General features: G+C 32.9%; 3 protein-coding genes across 4 annotated transcripts in view; 1 reads left to right on the top strand and 2 right to left on the bottom strand.

Annotated features, from left to right (window-relative positions):
• The window catches only part of LOC114336462 (cAMP and cAMP-inhibited cGMP 3',5'-cyclic phosphodiesterase 10A-like), an 87,473-nt gene extending 76,993 nt beyond the window's left edge, over nt 1–10,480 (bottom strand). Inside the window, exons 1-3 of the mRNA XM_050655024.1 lie at nt 10,102–10,480; nt 3,198–3,398; nt 1,375–1,655 (exon numbers count right to left, since the gene is read on the bottom strand). Coding sequence (XP_050510981.1) covers nt 1,375–1,655; nt 3,198–3,398; nt 10,102–10,405 — 786 coding nt within the window. The 5' untranslated portion in view covers nt 10,406–10,480. The remainder of the gene's footprint in view (nt 1–1,374; nt 1,656–3,197; nt 3,399–10,101) is intronic.
• A 4,889-nt stretch (nt 10,481–15,369) lies between these two features.
• LOC114336466 (uncharacterized) lies at nt 15,370–20,205 on the top strand. Its single transcript, XM_028286839.2, has 2 exons — nt 15,370–15,681; nt 19,469–20,205. Exons 1-2 carry the CDS (start codon nt 15,511–15,513, stop codon nt 19,652–19,654), a joined length of 357 nt encoding a protein of 118 aa, XP_028142640.2. The 5' UTR covers nt 15,370–15,510; the 3' UTR covers nt 19,655–20,205.
• Nucleotides 20,206–20,306: 101 nt separating this feature from the next.
• The window catches only part of LOC114336470 (DNA polymerase zeta catalytic subunit), a 50,544-nt gene continuing 48,893 nt past the window's right edge, over nt 20,307–21,957 (bottom strand). For both annotated transcript variants that reach the window (XM_050655039.1, XM_050655038.1), the window contains 2 exons: nt 21,022–21,247; nt 20,307–20,593 (listed from right to left, as the gene is read on the bottom strand). In XM_050655039.1, coding sequence (XP_050510996.1) covers nt 20,450–20,593; nt 21,022–21,247 — 370 coding nt within the window. In that variant the 3' untranslated portion in view covers nt 20,307–20,449. The remainder of the gene's footprint in view (nt 20,594–21,021; nt 21,248–21,957) is intronic.

Consider the following 21,957-nt stretch of genomic DNA (forward strand, 5'->3'; position numbering starts at 1 on the left):
ATGAGTGTTTCCTGAGATACAACCGGTCAAAGTTGACCGGCATTTACGGCAAAGATATAAACAATAGGATCATAATTTTCAAACCATCACCTTTTTATTTTTGTCCTCTTTCTCCACACCAATTTTCATATCTTTAAAATACTCATAACATATATTATTATAATAAAAACTATCGATATTACGAGTGAAAATTGACAAAAATAGCAAAATTCCAATCAAAAATTAGGTTGGAGAAAATGTAATCTCAAAGTTCAAAATCGGTAAACGTTAAAAAAATGCATTTTCTTCAAATGCACTTGCTTCCCATGGAGCAATTTTCTTCATTCTTTTTTTGTTCCCAAATAACTCGAGTAGAGCCATCTAACTAAGGCATTATTAAATGTCAAACTTGCTTTTGTTTTGTTATAATAGATTAATTTATTTATAAGAAAATAAAACTACATATCTTTTCCAGTTGTAGACTTTTTTTAGATAAACTTACTACAAGTGTACCTTTTAACGTTAAAAACACAAATATTCTCATTTGAATGCTATATAATTATTTAAACAATCTTTATTTAAACAAACTAAAATTTTTTGTTATAATAAATAAATCAAGTTTGACATTTAATAATGCATTAGTTAGATGGCACTACTCGAGTTAATTGGGAACAAAAAAGAATGAAGAAAATTGCTCCATGGGAAGCCGAGAAAATGCATTTTTTTAACGTATACCGATTTTGAACTTTGAGATTATAATTTCTCCAACCTAATTTTTTATTGGAATTTTGCTATTTTTAGCAATTTTCACTCGTAATATCGATAGTTTTTATTATAATAATATATGTTATGAATATTTTAAAGATATGAAAATTGGTGTGGAGAAACAGAAACGATTAACTTAAGAGGAAAATTACAATAGATCTTTTTTGTTCACAATGATCCAAGGAACCTAAAATAATGTCTACTCGAGCCGAAAAAAATGGATTTTTATAAATTGTTTTTTTAATAAATGTAGCAATAACTCCGAAATTATGGCATTTAGGTATAGGGAATATCATATGAAATATAATCAGTGTCCCTTAAGAATTCCAAAACGCAAAAAATATACAGGGTGTTCTATTTGAAATAAGAAAGTTCATTAGATTTCCAGAAAAACGGAAGATTTGACAACAATATAATTACCACTATAATATCCGCAGCATTAAAAGACCCTCACCCACCAAAATCAATAAAAATCATTCTAGCGGTTTCCGAGAAATTACCGTGTTGCCTGACTTTTTCGCAACCCTCTATAAAAAATAAAAAGAAACAATTAAAATTAAAAAAAATTACATTTTTAATAGGTAAAAATTCTTAAAAAATAAGTAATAACATTTTGTTTTATTTACTTACTACAATCTCCGTTATCATCTTCTCAATAGCAACAGTTTCAGCAAAATAACACTTTGTCAAATCTAGCAGATAGTCGTTTAATTCCTGTTGCCTTTGTAGAGTTAATCTGAGATGGTTTTGATGAATAGCAGCTCCAACCCATCCAGTTACAACTATACAAATTTTTAGATCGTCTTTGTTAAAAGGATGTTGGATTATGGTTCTGTGTAATTCAATTACAGCATAGCAATTTCCATCAGGCGTAACTATCGGTACGCAAAGTACAGATTTAACTAGATCACCTAGAACAATTTGGTGTTGTCATTTGTATGTCAAATATAGATGATCACAAATATTAATGGTGACTTGATAAGGTTCATTGATGGATCTATAACTGACCATGATACTGGATCAGGAGTCTTTGATCAAACATGCAACTATACTAAATCTTACAGCCTAGGTAAATATACAACTATCTTCCAGAGTTTTTACTTTGCTAGCCTATATTGATGAAATCACAGACGGAGACCCTAAAGCTAAGAGAATTAATATTTACCCATAAAGCCAAACAGCTACTTTGGCAGTAAACAACCCACTCACGAAATAAAACTGGTGAGGAAATGCAAAGATCTCCTCAACAACCTGGCAAAAGACAATAAAGTGTCTTTAATATGGTTGCCGGGTCATGAAGGGGTGCATGGGAATGAACGAGCAGATATGTTGGCAAAACAAGGCTCAAGAGAAACCTTTGAAAGCCCAGAACCTTTCTGTGGCATCACTAAAGATGCTATGAAAAACGAGAATCAGACATGGCTGATAAGGAATCATCAAAAGAAGTTCTCCCAGTTGGTTCTGCCATTTTTCTTATAAATTGGTTGAATAAGAATAATTTACTAATTTTTTGGTATTTTGTTTTGCTTCAGTACTCCATTGCATATGATCCAAAATCAGTTTATGGCTCTCCCGTCCATCCATTTCTTCATTTCTGGTTATATTCTATCTTCCACTTCAGCTTTCCAGTTTTAATTGTATTTGCTGGTTCGTTCGATTACTTCTTTTTCTCTATTCTTCGTGTATTGTACCCTTCTTCTCTTGAGTCTGATATGTCATTTGAGTTCAGGTATATGTCTTCCTCTAATTTAAATGTACAGGTAAAATATCCTTCCCAGACTTTTACCATTTCGTGTGGTTTATGTTATGTTGCATCTTATTATTTCCATCTGTTATGCCAGATATTTTTTGCGCTCTTAATGCTTCGATCTTATTCCAAAAGAATCTACGGTGATTTTTATAATCTCCATTAAAGCTATTTTCAAATTCTTTCCAAGATTTTTGATGCGGATCTCTTTTTACTGTCTTTTTGACAATTTTATTTTTATTGTTTTATAGCTCCTCCTAGTGTCTTGAATCTTTGTTTGTATGTATCTTTTCCATGCTTCTTTTTTAGGTATCAGTTATAACCACTTTTAATAGTTTTATCTACCATCTTGATTCGCTTTTGATCTTTGATTATTTTCTCTTTTGCGTTCCTAATGCTTTGGCCTTATTGCAAAAGATTCAATGTCATTTTTATGACCTTCATTTAGCTATTCCCAAATTCTTCTCAGAATTTTTGTTTCGCATTTCTTCTTATTATATTTTTGACAATTTTGATTTTGTTACATAGGTAGTTTTTTATTTCTTGAATCCTTGTCTGCATGTACGTGTGTTTCTTTTCCATGCTTCTTTCTTATCAGCGATAGCCGCTTTTATGCGATTTGTGCACCATCTGGTGGACAATATAATTTAAACATATAAAATCTATACTAAAAGATGAATGAATAGAAATCTAATAAATGATATACCTTGATATCCCACTCCTGCAGGAAATCTATCATCTCCCAATATGTCATCAACCATAAGATATTCTTTTTTATAGGCTACGTAGGCAGCAACTATGCTTCCCTTTTGTATCTTCCAGTTTACTTTATGTCGCTCTCCTTGAAAATTCCTTTGACTTTGATATATTTCTTCTGATGCTGAATCCACCATGTATAAAGTTACTCCTTAAATGGAATTAATAAATCAAAACAATAATGTATTATATAGTACCTAGATATATCTAAAAGTAAAAATATAATGGACTAACAAAGGTTCGAAACTCGAAACCCATACGAACAAACAGTAGCCTTAAACAAGGAGATAAGCTGTCACCTCTCCTTTTAATATAATCCTATTGAAAGTAAATGGACTAAAATCTCCCAACATATGTCAAAAGTAATGTCAAAGTAAATTAATAGTTTAAAATGTATTTTATATTTATATCTAATTCGTATACCTAATTTTTAACTTTTAAAGGGGGTGTAAAGCTAGTTCGCGTCCGCAGGATAATAATGCACGTGCACCCTGGATAAACTAAATAGACTAGCACAAGAGGCGCCAGACAATATTTTCCAAGATCTCCTGGCAGAAGGATATCACAGTTTTTTAAGTAATTAAAGATGAGACAACTTCTAATAAATGGACTGTACGAGCGTGCCAATTTAGTATCGAAGGCATGAGAAGAGCAAACATTTAGTGGAGTACTGTCTGATCGTATCCTAAGATGGCAGTCTATTGAATATGTCAACTAAATTTTTGTATGTAAAAATTAACTATTATTTACAATGTATTGTTCTTTTTATTTATGCACAAAAACTGTGATGTAGCCATACGATAAATAAATCCCCAAAATAATTGCCGCCTATGACACATTTAACCATCAACGGCTGCTGGCAAAACTCTACCAACTACAAAGGATTTCCGACTTACAAGTTTGTTGAAATGTCTCCTCCAGAATAGACGCTTCTACGTAACGCTCCTGTCCAAGAACAGTCGGTGGAGGGACCAAAAAAATGGGCTACCACAGGGAAGTGTCCTCGCGCCGATTCTATACAACATATACATCAACGACCAACCCATAAATCAACAAACAAGGCAAGTTATTTATGCTGATGATACAGCTGTGGCAGATCAGGGAAGAACCATCAATCAAGTCAAAGTGAAACTTACAGATGCCCTGGGAAACTCAGCATTCTACTACGATGAAAATCATCTGAAACCCAATCCCACAAAAACCCAGGTGTGTGCTTTCCACCTTAGAAACATGCATGAGGTGCATGCGTGAGATGTTCGAAAGCAGCTCGAGGTATAATGGCGTGGTCAGATGCTGGAACACAACGAGACGCTAAAAGTACCTCGGCGTACGTTTAGATAGAACTCTGTCTTATATAGATACCACTGTCGAGATGTCAAGAAAAAGTAAGTGCCAGAAACAATATCGTCCGCAAACTAAATAATACAAAATGAGGAGCACAATCACACTCTCCGCACTTCTGCGCCTTAGTATTATGTTTTACAGCCACGGAGTCTGAAGCACCAGTATGGGCAAACTCTGCTCATGCTAAAAATTAAATTAATTAAATGTAAAGATTTAACGGATGTTTCATCATACCGCCCAATAAGTCTACTGCCAATAATGTCAAAACTTCTTGAAAAGCTGTTACTTAAAAGAATTATGAACGACCTAGGATTCCAAAACTGGATCCCAGAACACCAATTTGGATTCCGACTTTTCCGACAAGCTCATTCTACAGTGCAACAATGCTATCGCATATCAAATGTAATTAATAGAGCTTTGGACAATAAACAATATTGCACAGCAGCCTTTCTGGACATCAGTCAAGCATTTGATAAGGTATGGCACCCAGGATTACTTTATAAAATCAAAAAATCTCTACCCAACAAATACTTTGACTTATTAAAATCATATCTAAATCACAGAGAATTTGAAACTAAAGTGGAGGATGAACTATCAAACCGTAACAAAATTCAATCAGGAGTCTCGCAAGGTAGTATACTGGGTTCACTTCTTTATGTACTGTACTCATCCGATTTACCAACCTCTCCACAAATTACCATTGGAACTTTCGCTGATGACACAGCAATATTTGCAACTGAAGAGGATCCAACAGCTGCAGTATTAAAACTTTAAGAAACCTAGACCAAACTGGGCAGTGGTTAAAGAAATGGAAGATAAAAGCTAATGAAACTAAGTCATCACATATAACTTTCACACTAAGGAAAGACCAATGCCCAAATATTAGCCTTAATCAAGTCAACATACCACAACAGAATATCGTCAAATACCTGGGGCTTCATCTTGATTCTAAATTAAACTGGAAACAACACATTTTAAAGATGTTGCTCTGAAGCTATTTTCTTGTGGCATTTTTATAATCAACTATTTTCAATGGGAAATAAAACATTTTAAAGAAGAAGAAACAAATTGAGTTGAGATGAGTGAAAGAAATTTATTGGCTTATAGGTCGAAAATCTCGGCTCTCAATTGAGAACAAACTGCTCATTTATAAAACAATCATCAAACCTATATGGACGTACGGTATAGAACTATGGAGTTGTGCCAGCAAATCAAATACGAAAATTATCCAAAGAACTCAATCAAAAATTCTACGCACCATCGCAAATGCTCCGTGGTATATTTCCAACCAAACCTCTCCAGTAGAGACCTAAACATCCCGTTAGTCACATTCAAGAAAGAATCAACAGACACCACGAGAAATTGGAAGGCCACCCCAACCAATTAATATTACCACTACTGCAGCCACTGAACAACAGAAGATTGCGAAGATTATGGCCCATAGATCTTCGCTGAAACTGAGGTGAAACCGCTGGGTGATGTACCTCATAACGCCCTATTAGTGTACAGTACGGTGAGCGGCCGTGGGTAACGGCATAAACGCTGGCCTCATACGCCAGTAGACGTGGGTTCGATCCCTGCCAAAGACAAACCATTTTCATTTCCAATAATGACACGAGCCGTCTCACCGTGCCTCGGAGAGTACGTTAAGCCGTCGGTCCCCCTGGGCTAGTGTACATCGACACTAGTTACTTGAAACAGGGTTAAAGATGTAATTGGCGCTGGAACTATCCGAAAGGATCTCCCCGGCAAAAATGCCATACGATATTATTATTATTATTTTAGTGTACAATACTACATTGATATAAGTTATTGTACTTGTTATCAAATTAACTCATAGAATATGTAATTCTGATTGTTAATAAATGCTTACAAAAAAATGCTAAAAACGTCGACCTTGCTCTAAACGAAACGGTTCGTATAATATCGGGTTGCCTGAAACAGACACCTATGGAAGAGATCTGCTGCATAGTTTGAATCGTTCCATCACCTATCAGGAGACAGGTCACGTCAGATGTAGAACGAAAGAAGCAGGAGACGAATCGAAGACACCGAAGATCGAAGTAGACTAAGATCTCGGAAAAGCTTTCTGAAACAAATCAAGATCTATCACAGAAGAGCCAGAAATGCGTCGAATACACCTATGGCAAGCGTCAGCTACCACAACACATTTTACCCCCTCAGAGGAAATGGCCGCTGGACACAATTTATCGTATCCGACATGAAAAGCGATAAGCAGACTAAGAACCGGCGCGGGCGTTTCACGTTGTGCTATAGTAACCTGAAAACATGGGGATGCCAGGAGGCCGATACCTGCGACTGTGGCGTGGTTCAGAATAATCACCATCTACTAGCATGCACAGAGATGAGAGAGACCTACACAGAAGAAGACCTAATTTTAGATAATCACAGGGTCATCTATGTGGGCAATCATTGGAAGTACAGAATTTAAAATTGTTGCTGGTCCAGACACGGAGAGTAAGTAACGGACCAAAATTACTGGTAGCATATGCGGATGACATAGACATGGTGGGAAACACCGTCACCAATGGAAAGGAAACTTTAAATACGTTATGAGGCAAAAACACCGGTCTAAAGGTCACTGAAGAGAAAACCAAATATACAGGGTGGTCCTTAAGTAATTATACAAAAAGAAACAGTAGAGTCTACACTCTAAAATATTACGATTTAACCCAACTTACTTTAATAAAATGTTAATATTAAGAAAGATAGAGGGTGGTAAATTTAAACTTTTTTTTATTTAATATTGAATATTTCCTGACAGGTATGAGATAACAACATGAAATTTGGTATGTCGGGGTTTTTTTGGTCGAGAAAACTAAATTTCCTACCAAAAATTATGTATTGCCCAGAGGGCGTCACATACGCCTTTCAGCACTCATTTATTACGTTCAATTTTTTTATCCCTCACTCTGTATAATTATGATATTAAAATTTTTATTCTCCTATTAGTTTTACTTAAAAAAGGTATAATTCTTTCATCTCCCTAAACTTAACCGTTTTCGAGATAAACGCATTTTAAATCTGCGATACACCATCATTTTTAACATATCATTGTAATTACAACCGCAAAATAACTTAAAACCATAATAATTGTGCCAGTTCTCAAATTTATGTCATTGCATCGCAAATTACATTTGAAGAAATTTGCGATACATTTTTGGATAATTTTATGGTTTTAAGTTATTTTTCGGGTGTAACTACAATGATATTATGCTAAAAATGATGGTGTATCGCAGATTTAAAATGCGTTTATCTCGAAAAAGGTTGAGTTTAGGGAGATGAAAGTAGTATACCTTTTTTAAGTAAAACTAATAGGAGAATAAAAATTTTAATCTCAGAATTATACAGAGTGAGGGATAAAAAAATTGAACGTAATAAATGAGTGCTGAAAGGTGTATGTGGCGCCCTCTGGGCAATACATAATTTTTGGTAAGGTATTTAGTTTTCTCGCCCCAAAAAACCCTCACATACCAAATTTCATGTTGTTATCTCATACCGTTCAGGAAATATTCAATAATAAATAAAAAAAAGTTTAACTTTACCACCCTGTATCTTTCTTAATATCAACATTTTATTAAGATGATACAGTAGCGATCAACAGGTAGCCAAAACGCGTTCCAAGATTGCGGCTATAATTTTGAATATTTTTTCGAGATATTTGGCACACTTATTCGTAATATAATAAAGAATGGCGGTACAGAGCCCAATTTGAAAAATATATTAATATGTGGAAATTACTCTGTAATTAAATAAAATATTAAAAAAACGAGCCTGTACCGCCATTAAGAAGAACAAAAAAATACACTTTCTTCAAATAAACTTTTTTATCCGACGCCTAGATTTTGCGTCATTTTGGAACTACTAAAATTTTTTATTTCATAAGTAGTTCCAAAATGACACAAAATCTAGGCATCGGATAAAAAAGTTTATTTGAAGGTATTTTTTTGTTCTTCTTAATGGCGCTACAACAGGCTCGTTTTTTAATATTGTATTTAATTACAGAGTAATTTCCACATATTAATATATTTTTCAAATTGGGCTCTGTACCGCCATTCTTTATTATATTACGAATACGTGTGCCAAATATCTCGAAAAAATATTCAAAATTACAGCCGCAATCTTGGAACACGTTTTAGCTACCTGTTGATCGCTAGGTACTGTTTCCTCTTAAAGTAAGTTGGGTTAAATCGTAATATTTTAGAGCGTAGAACCTACTGTTTCTTTTTGTACAATTACTTAAGGACCACCCTGTATATGCATTAACAAACAAAAGAGCCGAGATATAATAGGACGACATGTAGGGGAGACCGAGGCAGAACGGGATACTTAAGAAAGAAAAAATCATAGAAAGAAAACCAAACTGTGTATTAAAAAAAACAAAGTCAGACAGGATCACTTGCTATTAAGCTTCATAGAAATGACTTTATTTGTAATCCAAATTGCTTAGTTATTTGGTTATAAACAATTTAACTTATCAGTGCGAAATTCCCGTTTTGCCCCGGTTACGGGGAAAATGGTAATGTATTTTAGTCAAGCTGACAGAGTTTACAAATATGAGCACCTTCGTCTTCATCCTCAACACATGCGCAGGAATTATGAGCCCACCCATGGCAGACACTACACACTACCCAACCTTCAGTTGACTGTAAATATAAGTATCCAGAGTAGATGCAACCACAATCTTCATCATCTTCTGATGAGTCAGTGTCCATCTCGTTTTCTTCTGTAGTATTCTTTGATTTTTTTGATTAAATGTTAGTCAGATTCTTCTTACAAAGTTTTAATGCTGTAAAATAGTGGCAATTTAGGAGAACGCGATAAGATGGGATAATATCCCGTCTTTTCGTGACCGCTTTGCCCCAACAGACATCATTTCAAATAAAATTAGTAATTTCTAACGTAAAAGCTATAAAAGGGTTCACAGCACGCAATAATAAAATTCAGTAACATATCTATCATATTTGAATGAAAAACGTAATAAAACTTGATTACTCATCTTATATTATAGCACTTCTATAAATATCACCAAAATTTTTAACAAAACAAAAGAAAACGGATTTTATGTCAGTAAAGAAGTAAACTACGTGATTAAAAGTTTCTTTCTAATGACTGAAGTGATTCAACCCACGTTCGTTCGAATGGCGCTATTGCCGATATTATGACGACTATAAGTTATGCACATCGATGCATTTCCCGTTCTGCCCCGAGCCTCGTTTTGCCCCAGTCTACCCTATCAAGAGACTCATATAACTTTGAAAGAGTGGAGAGTTATATCAGACTGACAATCACCGCAGATAACGATATCAGGGAAGATAAAAGAAAAAATGAATTACATCCATTAAAACTTTCTGAAAGTTTCGTGTGAAGAAGAAATCGGATCGCAAATAACAGTTAAGACGCTTGCAATTAAGAAATTATAGAAGTTTCTGAAATTATTTAAATATAATTTTGTCCCAGAAACACAAAAATACTATAAAATACATTACCTCCTGCTTTGGTGGTCGTTTTGAGCACATCTGCAGTTTCATGTAAGAGAAGAACTAAATCAACATTATCTGATAAAAATGACGTCAAATCGTGCAACAGAACACTTGGTTTATTCTGAATGTAAAAATTAAACTTCTCATACTCAGGCTCCTTTTCGTGGGCCTTGTCAGTCTTTCTTATAATCTTAACATACGGTGCAATTACTCGCCTGGTTGCTTTATCCGATGTATCGATGTTCATATCATTTTCATGAGCAGAAGTAATAATTTTTGTTTTTCTTCTGGACTCTCTACTCGTATACATAGTTCTGAAGGAACTTTCTAAAGGAACGCTCAAAACATTCAAATAGTTTGACAAGAAATTGACAAATACTTTAAATATTTGTTACAAAAAACAGTAACTAAGCAAACACATGTCGTATTTATCATCCTATTTGTATAAAGACTTCTTCTTCTTTAAGTGCCGTCTCCTAATCGGAGGTTGGATATCATTATCACTATCTTTACTCTATCTACCTCTGCTCTGAAGAGTTCTATTGAACTACATTTAAACCAATCCCTCAATTTTTCAACCATGCCACTCTCCTTCTTCCTATAGGTAATTCTTTCGGCCGCATATGAAATGCCTCCCGAAAAAGGGTTTCTTACCTGTCGCTAAAATGGTCATACGAATTGCCTCCCAAACTTTAAATAAATTACATGCTTCTAATCTTTATGTGAAGGTGAGACGTTGCCACATCTTCGTCCCTTTGTAAATTTTTGGCAAAATTGGTATTTTGTTAGTTAATTTATTTTATTTTCAACCGCTTTATTGTATTAAACATTATTGACACTAGGCGGTATTTATAAATTTCAACTAACTTATACATATATAATTAGTTTTATAACCATTATAATATATTTTATAATAACCATTATTTTTTGTTATTAATAATTTAACAAAAAATGAAAAAACAATAATTTTTTTATAGATTTATTAAAAATAACACCACAAAAAACTTATTTGGAAAATGTATGGAAAAATGGAATTATAAATATAAGAGAGATTAGAATCGGAATTGGAATTACCCAGAAAAGCTGGATATTAGATTGTCTGGTAACAACTTTCCTTTCTAAAAAGAAATATGTCATACATACTGTGAAATATTTATGTGAAAAAAATTTTATGTACACTGCATTAAGAATTAGAAAAATCAAAATAGATACTACCTATTTAAAATATGATTTGGCAACATTTTGTCATTAGACAGAGATTAAATAGACAAAATATCAGCATAAATGATTAACGAAACGGAGGTATTTCGATTGTACCTGGGAGGCATTTCATGTATGAAAATATTTACCTGGAAAAGTGGGAGGCATTTCGATAACGCCGCTTCTTTCTCCTCTTATCTTCCCCTGTGTTATCAGTCTTAGCATTTCATATCACTGTCCCCTTATTACGTGTCCTAGATATTGTAACTTTATGTTTATTGTGTCTATTATTTCGTATTATTTGCCCATTTCTTGCAATTTTTTCGTATTCGTTTTATTCTGTGACCATGCTATTCTAAGCATCCTACTGTAACACCACATTTCAAATGACTATACTAGCTTATTTATGTGCTCTTGCTTCAATGTCCAGTTTTTAAGTCGATATTGCAGCATCGAAAACACGTCTTTTTTTTTCAAAAAAATATAAAAATTGTTAGTGACACCAAAAATCTCAAAGAGTAGAAAAAATTAAAGCACTCATGGGAGTGCCGACAGAAGTGAAAACTTCTTATAGTACCTATATAAATTACGAGATCAATGATTTTTTCCCATCCAAATAGAAGTGATATACCTATATTTATACGCGTTTCGTACGTTCTATGCTACTTATGTATACATACACATAATACTATAAATAAGAAGATAATATATTGCGCATCCTGAAGGGAGGGGGAGTCGCGACGCAACTGGAGACCGGCGCGTCGTAATGGTTGGTAACGTCCGATTGGTTTGAATCGTTCACGGTTGTAAGATAAGTGTATTTTATATTTTATCTTTGTAAAAGTGAGATGTCTTTTATAAACAAATAACACAAAAAAGTCGATTAATATTATTTTGCTAATTGAATAATTTCATGACAGAATGCATACAAATCCCATTTAACTTTAACAAGAATTCAAATTCAAATTGGTCTCCAGTTCCGTCATTATGCGCGAGCTCGGACGTATTTGGGCTACGGGAAGATACTATCTGGTTATCATAGCAGGTATCATGAACATTCACATAAAATATATATACGTATGTACGAAATTTAGTTCGGAAAAGTGATGACGGTCGCAAACTCAATACTTTTTCCCCATCTAAAAATTGCACAACGTCCCTAAAGAAGTTTTCACTTCAATAATTTATTTCGTCGAAGCAATGACGGTCGCTAATTTAATACTTTTTCCCCATCTAAAAAGTGCACAACGCCCCTAAAGAAGTTTTCACTTCAAAAATGTATTACGCCGAAGCGATGACAATCGCTAATTCAATACTTCTTCCCCCTCCAAAAAGTGCACAACGTTCCTCAAGAAATTTTCATTTCAAAAATTTATTTCACCGAAGCGATGACGGTCGTTAATTCAACACTTTTTCCCCATCTAAAAAGTGTAGAACGTCCCTAAAAAAGTTTCGCTTCAAAAATTAATTTCGTCGAAGCAATGAAGGTCGCGATGACGGTCGCTAATTCAATACTTTTTCTCCATCTAAAAACGGCACAACGTCCCTAATGAAGTTTTCACTTCAAAAATTTATTTCGTTGAAGCAATGACGGTCGCTAATTTAATACTTTTTCCCCATCGAAAAAGTGCAAAACGTCTCTAAAGAAGTTTTCACTTCAAAAATTGATTTTGCCGAAGCCATGACGGTCGTTAATTCAATACTTTTTCTCCATCTAAAAAGGGCACAACGTCCCTAAAGAAGTTTTCACTTCAAAAATTATTTCGTCGAAGCAATGACGGTCGCTGATTCAATACTTTTTCCCCATCTAAAAAGGGCAAAACGTCCCTAAAGAAGTTTTCACTTCAAAACATTATTTCGTCGAAGTAATGACGGTCGCTAATTCAATACTTTTTCCTCATCTGAAAAGGGCACAACGTCCCTAAAGGCCGCGTCTCACCATCAAATAATTTGATCAAACAGTTTGAGCCAACTCCGGAAGTACGTCAAAGTGACGTCACAATTGCAGTTTTTTGAAATTCTAAAAATCTGTGCTCTCACTATCAGTCTAGTTTGATCAAATTTTTTGTATTGAGTTGTCTAACTTGTTTGTACTTTATTTAAAATTAAAATTTTTTATTATTATCCACAATGAACACTCAGGATGTGACGTCACTAACTGTCACTTTCAGTTTGCTCAGACCCAGTTTGATCAAATTATTTGATGGTGGGACGCGGCCTTAAAGAAGTTTTCACTTCAAAAATATAAGTTTTGCTTTTCTGAATATTTTGGTTTTTTTGTTTTTCTGTAAGAAAACAATTCTAGATATGGAAATTCTTTATAAAGATATGGATGATCAAAATTTGCATACACTCGTAATTAGTGACTCGTTCAAGCCCATTCAACTACAGCCCTTTCAAAAATTTAAGAGCAATAATCTTGAAAAAGAAAGTAATGTATGGTATAATTTAGGTATGTCATATTCTACAAAATAAAGAATGATTATATTATTATGCTGTATGTATATTAGTACTTCCACTTTTGGCTTCTGTGTTTTTTGACCTGATTGTGATAGCTACATTTTTCTTGCCTATAGAAATACAACTCCAGACAAACGATACATGTTGATTCATTGTAAATATTATCTTTTGTTACCTCGTGTTTTGGTTTATGAGATTTTCATCTCCAATTTTATTTATTACGATTTATTGCTCTCGTATCAAAAGTATAAAGGTTTTAGTTAATCCAACACACTATTAGCGTCATAAAAACTATGATGAAAAATTTGTTTTCTTCTTCTTCTTCTTCCTCTTTATAAGCAATTCTGCTTGTTCCTTGGCGGATTGATGAAATGTTCTCATTTCTTCTGGTTGTACTTCTTCTACCGATTGGTGAGTTATCTCTTGCTATTTTGACCATGCGTGTCTGCCCCATTCTGCTTATGTGGTTATTCCATCATTTTTTTTCTATTTAGTGTCCATTCGTTTATACACTGTACGATACATCGTCTTCTAATGTCTTCAATCCTCTTTCTATCTCTCAGCGCAGTAATTCTTCTCAGCACTCTCATCTCTGCCATTTACAGTAAGTAGTCTTCAACGCTGTTGTGGCTGTATCGAGTCTTGTTTCTGATGCATACCTATGTCATTATTGGTCTTACACTGGCTTTATAATTTCTTGACTTCATCTTAGTGTTAACATCTCGGTTTCGCCACATTAAGTCGACCTCCTGTCAGTCTATTTGCTTTTTGTACTTGATTTCTCACTTCTGTGTCCAGGACTCCGTAGCTTGACAATGTAATTTCAAGGTATTTTGTTTCCATTACGTGTTCAATACTGATACCAACAATTTCTATTTTACATCTGATTGGTTCTTTACTGATTACTATTGTTTTAGTTATCTGAGATGAAATTATCATATTTAAATCTTTTGCTCTTATGTTAAATCTGTGGACTAATATTTGCAGACTATCTTTATATTCTGCTATCGATATTGCGTCGTCTGCGTAACAGAGAACTTTTACTTCTTTGCTTCTGATTCTGTATCCTCTTCCTTTGTTGATGCTTTTAATGATTTCATCCATGATTAATTAAATTGAAGAGCATATTATTTAATGAGTCTCCCTGTCTTATTTCGCTGTCTATGTCTATTATAGCTTCTGTAAGTTGTCCATCTATTCTGACTTCCATTTTGTTGTTTTGGATCTTTTCAATAGTTTTTATAATATCTAGGGGACTTCTCTATTATACATAAGATGGATTACATCTTTGAGCCATACTGTGTCAAATGCTTTCTTCAAGACTATCAGACATAGAAATGCTCATCTATTATACTCTAGTGATTTCTCAATAATGCTTCATGACGAATATTGCATCTGTACACGATTTTCCAGTACGAAAATCCTGCTGTTCATTAGTTCTTGTAGATTGTTTATTAAAAATTTTAACAATATTTAAGGGATTTATTGTTTATTAATAAACGTAAAGTTAAATTAAAATATTTAATTAAATATTAAAGATATCAACAGTGATTTAACAAGATAATAAGATTATTTATGACTAATCATTTTTAAGACATATTTAGTCAGTTGTTATAAGACTTGTGAATAACGTAAATAACTTTGAAACATGTAAAATTACCATTATAAATCATTATCAAGATAGGGTTATTTAAACACCTCAGTTACCAGTATATTGCCAGTTTTCATTTGAAAACTACCAAACTGGCATCAAAAATGAAGAAAATTGTGTGCGTATTTTTCTGCCTTTTCGTCGCTTTTCAATTGGTTGATGGTTACAATCGATCCGAAATTCGTGAAGGCAATTGTTTGCATATAGGTCCCCACTTCTACTATAAGGAGTATATTTACAGATATGGATTCCCTTTTATCACGAGATCAGCTACAGTAAGTTAAATATTGTTCGGAAGCTATTTTCTTTTGGTATCTTAACGCAATTTACTATTTTTGTTGAGAATATGTCATAATTTTATTTTAAAATATGTTTTACATAAAATATTATTAAAAGTGTAACATATTATAGCCCAATAAATGGCCGTTTTAGAGTGCAATGTTCAACGTCACGAGAGATTGCTTGAAAATTTGGATTTAGATTAAAATTAGGAAAAAATACGATTAAAATAAGTCCGGAAATGGATTCTTTCGTCTTTTTATAAGCTGTAGTTTTGTTAAAATATTTTTTCGATAAAATACTTACTTTCTGAGTTATTTGCGAAAAACCGTCTGAAAACGTGGTTTTGTTAAAATATTTTTTTTCGATAAAATACTTATTTTTTGATTTATTTACGAAAAACCATCTAAAAAGGTGTTTTTTTGTTGAAAAATAACCATTTGCACACGCAAATAACTCGAAAAGTATTGTCTTAGTTAAAAAACTCTATAGAACAAAAGTTTCTTAGAATTAGTCAATTATCCACTTCCGGACTTATTTTAAAGGTGTGTGTTTTTCCACCCACGAGAATGGGTGACCCTCCCCTTTAAGTAATAGCAAACAATGGCACCAGTGGTGACGCTGAAAATAACACGGTATCGCCGTATTTCACGCTTATTTACTGGGCTACTAGCAGATTAAAATAAAATAATCCCTGCGGCATACAGTAAAACTGTTCTGTATTCAGTAAATTTTCGTTGTAGAATTATTAAAAAAATGTATCTATATTAAGGCCATCGGTACATAATTCGCAAATATTTTACGGCTATCCCTACTTTTTCTGTCTTTACACGGCAAATTACGTGTAGTAAAATTCACACTGGTATGGATATGTAAACATTACTAGAATCTCATTCTACTTGACAATGTCATCATTAACTTTAAAGAGATGGCTTTTGAATGTTTTTGGATAACTGTTATTTGTATAATTGCAAATTATTAATTCAGTTAATAAATGTGATAATTTTTTCACTAACTATGTATTCAGTGATTGTAATAATTTATATGTACCGGGTGTCCCAATAAGAATGGCTCTCGGCCATATCTCAGGAACCGTTTATAGTAGAGCTTTGAAATAAAAAAAATTATAACAAAAGTTGCCTCAGGAAAAGCCTGGAAATTATTTTCATAATTGTGGGTCCACCGCTAGAGGGCGTAATTGAATATCAAAAATAAAAAAATCTAAATTTTACAAAGTTTTCCTAATGAAGGGGCACTGGAAATCCGATTATTGTATTCTTCATAAAATTCTGCGCATATTTGATTTAAAAAGTTTAACTCTACCTTTTTAAATAAGAGGTGGGGGTGAGTGGGAACCTTGTTATGAAAAAATGGCTGTAAGTCCGGTTCTGCTAAATCAAATTTTGAAAACTGGGTCTTGTTGAAGACAGATCTCTTTTATCAATGTAAGCGTGATAATTTTGAACCATCCTAATAAGTAATAAGCCAGCTGGGAGGCGTTATTTATTTTTTTTCAGAAATCTAGTTTTCTTTGGAAAATATTAAATACAAGTATGCATTTTTAATCATACTTTATAAAATTAGATTAAATTAGCAATAGAATAGCGACAACCGCATGACGATACCTTTTTTCTATCTCAAGATATCTCGAGAAACGTGTAAATTTTATACATAACTGTTACTATCACCGGTAAACTAAGTTAATGAAAAGTAGTGTGCTGTGGAAAAAAACAAAATAACATTTTCCAGATGTCAACGTATAAAAATAGAATTAATTAAAACAACAATATAAAGAGAAACAATACTATTAAAATTAAATATAACACAGAACAAAAAGAACTACCTACTTAGTGACGACCTAAATATTCAAATTGTTGCCCATCATACACTACTCTAGAAAACATTATCCAGAGGATACTAAACGCCATTCAAAGCATATCGAGAGCAGAAATTGAGACTGCTGTTCAATCTACTCTTGAAAGAGTAAATGTTTGCAACGAAAATGATGGGCAAAAATTTGAACGTTTATGTCATCACTAAATAGTTGTTTTTATTTCTTTGTAATAGGGCTTTTCAACGCTTCTCATTTGTTTCGAGCCTCTGTTATATGCCGTATAATCCTTGTATAATATTAATATACGAGATATGAACGAGGCTCGAAACAAATGAGAAGCGTTGAAAAGACCTAATATACGTTGACAGCTGGAAAATGTTTCTTTGTTGTTTCCATAGCACACTACTTTTAATGAAGTTCGTTTACCGGTGACAGTAACAGTTATGTTTTTAAATTTACACGTTTTGTAAGATATCTCGAGATAGAAAAAAGGTATTAACATGCAGTTTTCGCTATTCTGTTGCTAATTTTGTCTAATTTTGTAATATGGTATTAAAAATGCATGTTTGTATTTAATATTTTCCAAGGAGAACTAGATTTCTGCAAAAAATTAAATAACGCCTTCTAGCTGGCATATTACTCAGTAAGTTGGTTCGAAATCATAACTTTTACATTGACGAAAAAGATATGTCTTCAACAAGACCAAGTTTGCAAAATTTGATTAAGCAGAACCGGACTCACAGCCAGTTTTTCATAACAAGTTCCCACTCACCCCCACGTCTTATTTCCAAAGGTAGACCTAAACTTGTCAAATCAAATATGCGTAGAATTTTATGAAGAATACGACGATCGGATTTTCAGTGCCCCTTCATTAGGAAAATTTTGTAAAATTTAGATTTTTTAATTTTTGATATTTAATTACGCCCTCTAGCGGTGGTCCCACAATTATGAAAATAATTTCCAGGCTTTTCCTAAGGCAACTTTTGTTATAAAATTTTTTATTTCAAAGCTCTACTATAAACGGTTTCTGAGATATGGCCGAGAGCCATTCTTATTGGGACACCCGGTACAACAAAAACTAATACTCAATCGAGAAAAGAGGAAAAGTGTTAAAGTGATTTTTTAATAATATATTGTTACTCTGGAACGCTTACAATTTTAAACATCTTTAACAAAAAAATAGTTGGATTACGGAATATAACATCCTGATGTATTTTCTGCTTGAATCTTCCATAAATAATAAACAACAAATAACTTTTTATTAAGTTCACGTCTTAAATCAATTATTTATACACTCTCAATATTATTTAATCAACTACTCAAAATATTCCCGATGCCATGTCAAATATTTAAAACTGTCACTGTGTCTTGTCATGATATTCTATTTGACTCAGTGCGTTGTATGACAAAGATAGCGAATATGTTCTCATTGTTCAGAATGTTCTAATTCTCCATTCTCCGTCTATTCCACCACATCCCGTTAGCATAACTTAAGCAAGATATCATGTTAATGAATACTCAGGAAGAAGCTCCTTGTACCCGAATGTAAGTACACTTTATCATTGCATGATTACAGACGGCATACAATTGCATGTGTTTGTCAGCTTGGGGAGGTTTGTTGCCGCCCCCGAGTGTACATGCATATGTATTTGTCTGCTGTCTTAACTACTTTTATGTATGTTGTTCAATATTGGCTTGATCTTATGGATCTTTAGCATCTTTTACAATCAAACATTGTTCTAACTCTGGTTTTTATTTATAGCATTTAGTGACTTGTAGCCGTTGACCTGAAGATGCTCTGCATACTGTAGAGAGCGAAACCGGTCGTCGGAAGTTACAATAAATGATTGAGAGTACGTCTGTCTTTTATTTCATTCAAAATGAACTCTCACATGCAACCCATTCAACATTTAAAAGGAAGAAGATATTTAACTGAATTTTTGTTTTAGCTCACGTATTATGGTAACGGGAAAATCTACTGCATCATGGCTATTACTCCGAGGGATGCACCAAAGGGTTCAACAGTCAGAATTAAGAAAGGTGGTCTCAACCATACCTTCGTAGAGCTGGAATTCACCTCCAGTAAACACTATGGTTTCGAATACATCGTAGAAGTTAGTGCAAGATATTTCTAATTCAAGTTGTTTTTATTAATTTACAGATATTTTCATGTATTAAATTTTTTATAAAATACAAACTGTAACAAAAAATATCTGCTATTAATGGAGATAATGAAGAGTCCATTGTTCTGTGGTTTTGTTTTATCGTTTTGTTATTTAAATGGAATAGTAATATATAATAAATAAAAACTACATAGAATATTAATAAATATTATTAATTTTATAAACTATATAAAAAAACTTCTTATTGTACATTTATTGTAAAAAATAATTTCAATACAAGTATATTATTAGATTTATCACAAGTTTACCAATTTTATTACAGTATAGAAATAAAAAATAATTTGTTAATAAAATTATATGTATATAGTACGGATATTTTTTATTTAAATAAAATATCAAATAAAAATTGAATGTAAAAAGACTAAGAAATGATTTCTAAAAAACAAAAATATTAATTATAGTGAATTACATAAATATTATAAAAATATGATTTGGAATTTTTCCAAACAACCAACAAATTCCTGGGAAATACATAAAATAAAAGATTTGTTAACGAATAAAAATATTTCATTTTCCATAAAAATATTTCGTAGATTGGTTAAATGTATACAGGTTGTATCTTTTATCTACCACAACAAAGAATAAACAGTTTAATTATTAAATAAAAAGGAAATATTATCTTTATTCTTAGGAAGGAAAGGAAAAGGAAAGGAAAAGTTATCTCACTTTAAACAAAAAATAGTTTTAAACATTTTTCGCAGAATTGTCCCTAAAATTGTATATCTAAATTTGCTAAATTATTATTGATCAAAATTCAATAGAACTTAATAATTGTCGTATATAAGTCGTTTGCTGTTCATCTCTACTGGTTTGAATTCTTCTGTAATAAACAGGACAATCTAACGATATGCACTTAACTTCAGTTGGGGATGATATGCAACTTTGGCAAACCTAAAAAGAATTTTGATTATTAAAAATAATAATAAAAAACATAAAACAAGACTATTTATTAATTTCCACAGAATACTGTTCACTTGACATGTTTCGCTGTACAACCTGTGCAACCAAGAAGAGAAATTATAAACTAACTGCACTTATCTCTCTCCCTATCTCTCATAGTCCAGTACAGTTTCATGTTAAGAGCTCTTACAGAGTTCAGTAATAATCATAATAGTGCAACAGCTGCAGTAAGAGAATACTATAGTGACAAAAACATAAACCCCTGGAGATTCAAGGAATTAAGAATCAAGGAACAACCATCACCTAGAATCCAGAGTTTCACTTTAGCGTCTTAAAGACTTTTTGCCTTTCACACATAGGTATAAAGAGTTTGTAACTACCCCCACCTAACTATCATTTTTGCATTATTTTTCACTTACCATTAGAATATTTTGGGAGTTCCTTTCCCAATTTCTCATCTTTTCCATAAGAGTGACCATTGTAGTTTGCGGTCGAGCCTGACACTGCTCACATATACCAGTTTGAGTCTGTTCTTCACAGGAAACACAGTTAGACGTAGAAAAATATTGAGATATAGTACTTTTCTTCTTTGGTGTAGTAGAACCAGGTAAATACTGAGTCTTTTTCCTCGGCATTTGATTAAACCTTAAATAAATACGAAAATGTAAATATTTAATAATTTTACAAGTTCTATCTACAACAATTTATAGAGACGAAGAGGACCAGTGAGACGAGGTACTAGGGGTAACCAAAACTTAGGTACCTGGACAACTTAGAAGACTTAATGTCCATCCAAATTAAAGGATGGAAAAGAGTTACAAAAAAATTACTGGAGAAAGGACGAAATGGGGAATGGTCTAAAGAAGGCTTTGGCTCATAAAGAGCCGATGTGTCGTTGATGATGATGATGATGAGACGGAGGAGTGGTAGACAATTTTGAATAACATTTGAATTTAAATTTTTGTAAACCAATTTTAGCAAACATGGACATAACATTGAAGATCTGACTGACGGGAGGTTTTAACAACCTTTAATTTTGTAACTTGTAATTTTTGTACAGTTATTTTAAAATTTTAATATTTGTTAATTTAGTTCAGACAGGGTTGCATGTTATCCCCGATACTGTTTAGCGTCTACTTGGAGGTAATATTTGCGAACGCTTTATCGTAATCTTCAGATGGTATCAGGATAAACCGACAAGGAGTAAATAACATCCGCTATGCAGATGAAAATGTTTTACTGTCACTGAGAGTTGTGAAAAAATGAGAATGAAGATCAATACTGCGAAAACGAAAGTTATGAAAATATCAAAGAACAAAAATTTACGCCTTCCAATATGTGAACCACCAACAGCT

This window comes from Diabrotica virgifera, chromosome 6 (assembly GCF_917563875.1).
Source record: "Diabrotica virgifera virgifera chromosome 6, PGI_DIABVI_V3a".
In the NCBI taxonomy this organism is placed as follows: domain Eukaryota; kingdom Metazoa; phylum Arthropoda; class Insecta; order Coleoptera; family Chrysomelidae; genus Diabrotica; species Diabrotica virgifera.